The sequence below is a fragment of the Mustela putorius genome, unplaced genomic scaffold (genome assembly GCF_011764305.1).
Source record: "Mustela putorius furo isolate JIRA1106 unplaced genomic scaffold, ASM1176430v1.1 tig00003898_pilon_pilon_pilon, whole genome shotgun sequence".
NCBI lineage: Eukaryota > Metazoa > Chordata > Mammalia > Carnivora > Mustelidae > Mustela > Mustela putorius.
Window position 1 is genome coordinate 20,212,373 of NW_025422047.1, and position 7,026 is coordinate 20,219,398.

At 39.2% G+C, this 7,026-nt stretch overlaps 1 gene segment (V, D, J or C); it reads left to right on the forward strand.

The window, feature by feature from the left end:
• The first annotated feature begins 457 nt into the window (after positions 1–457).
• Positions 458–1,189, forward strand: LOC123388328. The segment is given in 2 exon segments: positions 458–529; positions 654–1,189. Coding segments are annotated over 2 exon segments (525 nt in total).
• The last annotated feature ends 5,837 nt before the right edge of the window (positions 1,190–7,026 follow it).

A 7,026-nucleotide genomic window follows, 5' to 3' on the forward strand; every position in this document is an offset into this window, starting at 1 on the left:
AGTTGGGCTAAGTTCTAATGGAAGTTATTCTCCCATAGAATATGTGTCCTAGAAACAACAGACTTATTAGGGATGCAGTAACTCCCCTTTGCACTTAAGAACAAATTTATACCCAACAGGTTCATTAAGAATGAGGACAGTGGGGTGCCTGGGTGGCTCAGATGGTTCTGCAGCCCCAGTACAGATCCCTTCTCAGCGGTGAGTCGGCCTCTCTCTCTCTCTCTCTCTGCCCCTCCCCCTGCTTTTCCTCTCTCCCTCTCTCTTAAATAAATGAGTAAAATCTTAAAAAAAAAAAAAAAGTAGTGAGGACAAAAAGCAGATTTTTGAATCAAAGATTATTTTATAACCTGTTCACGGACTTGTCACATGGGGGCGCTGTTCGCTAAGACAGTCATCATTTCTGCGTGAATTCTGAGCAGAGCTGTGATCTCTTTGTTTCTTCATTTCAATAATGATCCTTCCCTCCAATAGACCAGACACAGGAACATGAACTCTTCTCTGGGCTCTCTGATTCTGATCTTAATGTTTGGTAAGTACATCTTACTGAAATGTTTTTTATTATTTCAAAATAGTGAAAACTTTTTTGAAAAGATGTAACTCTGGTCATATTCATGAAACAAACGCTTTTTTTTTTTTTTCCCTTTTCCTTGCAGGAGGAACCAGTGGCAATTCAGTCCAACAGACAGACCAAATTACTGTCTTGGAAGGAGAATCTGTGACTATGAATTGTGTATACACATCCACACAGTACCCTACTCTTTTCTGGTATGTCCAATACCCCAACCAAGCTCTCCAGTTTCTTCAGAGAGAGACAATGGAAAACAGCAAGAACTTTGGAGCCAGAAATATTAAAGACAAAAACTCCCCTATTACGAAATCCGCAGTCCAGATGTCAGACTCAGCCGTGTACTACTGTCTTCTGAGAGATACGCACAGTGACAAGGGCACGGAGGGGGAACTGTACAAAAACCTCAGAGACCTGGCTGAGGGAGGTAGTTGGGCTGGGAACCCCAAGCTGAGGAGCCTTGTTCTCTCACTCATAGACAGTCCTGTTGGAACATTGTTAGAAGGTAAAGAAAGGCAAAATCAGCTGCAACTCCCTCTAATTCCAGAGGCACAGTGGTTCTTTTACTGAAAAAGGAGGTGAGGGGGAAGGGAAATTATTCCATCAAGCAGAATAATTTTTGAACTGGAAAGAACAAATCAGAAAGTATAAGTGAAAAGCTACTAAGACATAGATGCTTTCAATATAATCAAGCCTCCTGGATCATTTAAATTAATTTCCAAAACACAAAAAGAATTTTCTGGCGCAATTTGAGAGATATTGGGCCATATCTTTGAAAGCCTAAGGGGAATGAAGGAAATCCCAAGTGCATAAATGTGGAAGAAATGCATTGATATCCAGCAATGCTTTCAAGCATATTATTAACAGATAATGTGTGTGTTCTTAGAAAATAATGCAGTAATCAGTATGAGCTAGAATGAGTTCACTAGAGATATTTTTTAAACAAACTTGCTAAATCCAAGGTACTTCTTTAGACTAAAATAGTCTCAAATATTTGCAAGTCACTTGATTAGTTTGCTTCTCATTATATCGTTAGGAAAATAAGTATTATCATATATCTCTTGTTGAGTGATGTATTTATCACAGACCCTATTGTCCTATTAAAAACAATAATAGCTAGCATTATCAAGTGCCTAATAGATCTGAAGTTTTGTTTTAAATGCATCACATACATTTACTCATTTTATCTTCACTACAACCCCGTGAAGCAGGTACAGTTATTAGTTCCAAGGAAACTGAGGTACAGAGAAATGACCTAACTCGCCCATGAAGTTAGTGAGAGGAGAGCTATTGTACCCATACAGGGAGATCAGCCCAAAGCCTGCACTCTTAACTGCTGGACTTTGTTAACTGCCAGCGTCATCTGCGACCCTCACCACAAACCACAAGCCTGTGTGTTGGTATCCCCATTTTACAGAAAACTGAAGACTGGAGCATTGGGATAACTTCTCAAGACCCAATATCTAGTAAGTGGCAGGGCTGAGACAAACTGAGGTCTATCTGACTCTCCGAATCCTATTCACCTTTCGTACTGCTCCTCTGCATAACGCTACTATCCATGGCCCTTGGCGGAAAAAAGGGCCTAGAGGTAAATATTCAATGGAAAGAACCATCTCTATTGTTGTATCACATGATTTTATCTTTCATCTTGACCTGTTCGTATTCATCTTACCTGAATTCACATAAGGTATGTTCATCAAATGTGCAAATAGTACAATATTGAGGTAGGTAGTTACTATATCGGGTCATATTAAACGAACTGAAACAACCAAAATGGAATTCATTGGGGATAACTATATATTTCTGCATGTAGTTTTATAAAAATAAATTCCAATAGATCCTCCAAGGGACTATGAGTTTACAGTGTTTTTTGTGAAAATAATGTGGGCATGTAACTCACAAGAACCTAGCTCAAGGATAAGATTTGCTGAAAGGACACAGAGGAGTCTCATAAAATCTATTTGTGAAAAATACCACACCTGAGCTTCCCAAGAAGAGCACCGCCAATTGGCTATTCTTTCTGAACCACTTCTTTCTGAATATATAATCACTTCTCCTTTTAGGAGACCAGATTCCATGGTAAGCCTGTTAAATTCTACTCCACAATAACCCGAGTTAGAACATAACCAGCTTTGCCAAGGGTTGACTCTGGTTCAAACCCCATAGGGTTTTATAGCTCTAATGACTAATGATATCTAACAACTGTTTGTATTCCTAGTCCAAATTAATAAGCCCAGTATATACCCAGATCCGATAAGCTATAACCAGGGAAAGGAAAGCACTTGTTACAAACATGACCTCTAGATGTGTTCCTTAAGGGGTACCTCCAATGGAGGGGCTGGAAAGGAGGCCCCAAATTAGAAAATGACTGTAAACTCAAAATAATTCAGCAGGGTGGTAAAACCACTGAAATGATCATAGGGAACCCTCACAGATGAGTGGAACCCGGTTGAATAAAGCAATACTCCCTCAAGGCAACAACATCTGAAACATCTTTGGATAGGTGTGGACAAAAAAGAACAAGAAGACTAGGAAAGAAGTCTGCAGTCATATGATATGAGGAAACAGGGATGTTGTGCAAAGAAACCTGAGATATTTATAAGAAATACCTTTAAAAAACAGAACAGAACTGTCCTTGGGTTTTTAGAACATAGACAGACTGGAACCGCCAGCTGAAGCCAAAGAATCATCAGACATCTCTTCCCCACCCTACCCCTGCACCCCTCCCCCCACCCCAACCCCACCCCAGGGACTCCTAGCTGGGTGACGCTAACCTTGGTTCTTAGATTTGTCTTGGCTTTTCCCTGGTGCTGGACTTACCTAACAAATTGCTGTGCATCTTGCCACTAGGTGGCAATGTGGGCATTTTATTTAAAAAATCAGGAAATGTACATTGGGCAGCTAGCTCTATAAATAGAGCAAATGTGCATTTGTGCGGTCTCTGATGGGCTGGGAATCCCATTTGATTTCTAAAGTAAATGTACAGAAGATATAATAATAAAACACTCCTTTGACCAACTAACATATATTCCAAACCCTGTAAGAGAGATACCGTGTGAGACTTAACTGCAGTAATAATGGTGAAGACCCAGCAAGTTTTGTTGGCTACTCTGTGGCTTCAGTTAAGCTGTAAGTTGGGGGGTTTGGGGAATATGGGAACAGGAAGACTAAGTGGATATTCTTTCAAAAGTCTTTTTATTTTTTTAAGGATTTATTTCGACAGAGCACACATGCACAAGCAGGGAGAGGGGCAGAGGGAGAAGCAGACTTCCCACTGGGCAGGGAGCCCAAGGCAGGGTTCGATCCCAGCCCTCTGGGATCATGACCTGAGCCAAAGGTAGACACTAAACTGACTGAGCCACCCAGGCACCCCTATCTTTCCAAATTCTGAGGAGGGGAGGTATGGACCTCCAAGTAGCTAACCTGGAGTACCCTCTGGGAAATCCAGAAAGGAAAGAAATTTGTAGAAATGTTGTAATAATACTGATATTCTGTGCTTGACGGTGTCTTTGAGAATAGGGGTAAGTGGCAAACCTGGAGTGGAGCACAGTCCCCAGTACCTGACCGCCCAGGAAGGAGACTCTGTCACGATCACCTGCAGTTACTCCATAGGAATGACCGCTTTACACTGGTTGCAGCAGAATCCTGGAGGACACATTGTCTCCTTGTTTATACTGAGCCTAGAGATGAAGAAGAAGGGGAGAGTGAGGGCCACGATAAACACAGAGGAACTCCACAGCTCTCTGTACATCACAGCCTCCCAGCCCAGAGACTCTGCCACCTACCTCTGTGCTGTGGGACACAGTGTTCCACAGTCATCTGGAGCCCGTACACAAACTCTGCAGCTCAAAGACACCATTTCCCCCTCATTCTCGTGTTTCTAAACTTACCTGTCTCTCTCATTGGACAGATGATGTCATTTTAAGTTGTGAAAATGTAATATTTTTCCCCTCTTGACCATCCCTAACCCACAAAGCCACATATCCAAGTACTTTAACCAGAATAACGCATGACTTATTATACTGGGAGTAGCATATACAGCCTCTGGAGCTAAATTGCCAAGGTACAAAAACCCTGATTCTACCACTTAACTATCTGGATGATCCTAGCCGAGTTACTCTTTCTCTGTGCCTTGGTTTTTCCTCAACTATAAAAAAGAGAAAAGAGAAAACTTAAAAAAAAAAAAAAAACTATAAAAAAGAGAAAACCATGTACCTAACTCCTATGTGGAAATTACATGAATTAATAAATACATGCAAAGTGCTTAAGAGAGTCCCAGAATAGAGTTAGCATTACACAAATGGTAACTATCACTAATATTTGGTTTAGATGTACCATGAGTTGGCTAGTACTCACTGATGGGTTAATACCTTATGTCTTTGGAGAAATAAATAAATAGGATATAAACAACAAGCACTAATAGTAATTTTAGTTTCCAAATTATTTCCTCACAATGCCCAACAGTCATCAACCTTTTAAAATTGTATTAGGAAAAACAGAGAGGGCCTTTAGAAAACCCGGTAGAGGATGGCACTAGGATCTGGTTTGAGTGTTGAGTTAGATGGGTAAGAATGCTTTTAGCAAAGCTCAGGGACTTCCTTTGGAGAAAATGCAGTTCTAATTCTCACACCTGGGGTCCCTCATAGAGATTTGCCTTTCCAGCAATTCGTGAAACAAAATATCAAACCCAGTGGGTCTCAATCACTGGGTCTCTACTTTTCATTCACCAAAGATTTCTTCCATTATTATTCCCCACCCCGTGGGAGTTCTTATGTTGAAACAGAAGTATTACTGTTCACTTGGTTCTTGTTAGTCAGCAAAATGAATTGCACATATTAACTTATAACGAGGTCTTTTTCTTTTAAAATCAAAAGGGTTCTTTTGTGGTTGTTGTTCAAGAACTATCTGCACATATCTAAAAAGTCATTAGTGTTAAAAATGTCTGTTCCCTCAGGCTCCCCCAAAACAGCAATGCCATGCTCTGCTCCCCGTTTCCAAACCAATGCTGTTTTAGCAAGTTCTAAATTATATGTTTACCCTTGATTTATCAATATTAAACTTTATCTATTTACTCTTTCTATGGTCACACACCACACTCTCACCTTCTGAACATAGTTATATCACAGTATGGAATTAAATCAATAGTCAGACGTATATGATTATGACCATGTAAATATTGTCACTCTCCAGCCAAAGTGAGTATTATGATTACATTTCCTTTCTGGTACCATTTGTTTTTAGTTAATAATTGCCTCGTTTTTTCATTTATTCTATATCCATATCCTCACTTTTGTTTTTGTTTTCCTGAGTTCTATAGCAGAGTTCTAAAAACTTGTTAATCATTTCCCCTAAGCACATCAAGGTGATTATCCATTTTTTTCCTTTTTACCCTAGAGATTCCCTGCTCCAGGACCTCTATCCTTTGGCCTGTGCAAATTGATTGTTCTTAAGTCCTGGTGCACAAATGTTATTCTAGGACATTTTACAGTTTTTGCTATCTTGCATCTTGAATTTCAAACATCTTTATTTCTTGGTTTAGTCTTTGTTTTACTAAAACATATTCTCCAAAACTTCTGTAATAAAGCATACATAAGATTTTTTTTTCAGTCAGTCTTTGCATATTTGAAAATACCTTTATTCTACCTTCATGCTTGATTGCTATTTTCACTGAATATAAAATTAAAAGTTGAAATGCCCTCAACATTTCCAGTATTGGGGCAGCAAAGTATTTTTATTGGTTTTTTTTCTTTCTTTCTTTTTTTTTTTTTTTGAGAAAAAAATGTGGAGAGCACTCATTTCTCCCTCAGTATTTTGAAGGTGTAATTCCCCAACTTCCTAATATCCAGGATTGCTGTTTAGAAGGGTAGTACCATTTTGAATCATTCTTTTATGACCTTTTTATTCTCTCTGTACAAGTTTAGGATTCTGTATTTTCTCCCTGATATTCCAAAATTCCAATTTAGCAAATATATATGAGTAACTGGGTAGAAAGCATTTCTAAGCTCCATGCGTATAATATGCCTAAGACACTGTGGTTGCCGCAGAGGAATTTGTAACTGGTACTACTTACTGTTCATCCCGAGTTATGTTCACTTCATATATGTCCATATTTGCCCTGGATGAGACTATCACCGAGGGCAATAGACAGGCACAGCTTGCTTTTCTGAGTCTATCACATCAATAAAAAATTGATAAGAATAAAATATTTCCTCAACATTAAAGGAGAGTTCTCTTCATTAAAAAGCCAAGAAAAGTGATGTTGTACCATCTTTCCCAAATGGGAGTGGGAACGTGCTGTTTTCTCAGAGATGCTGGGTACATTAATCATGCTGTTTTATTCATTTGTTAACTTAATAAATATTTATTGTGGGACCCTGAAGGGCCAGACATTATTCAAGACACTGGGTACACACCAATGAACAAAACAAGCAAAGTCCTTCTTATCATGAAGCCTATATCAA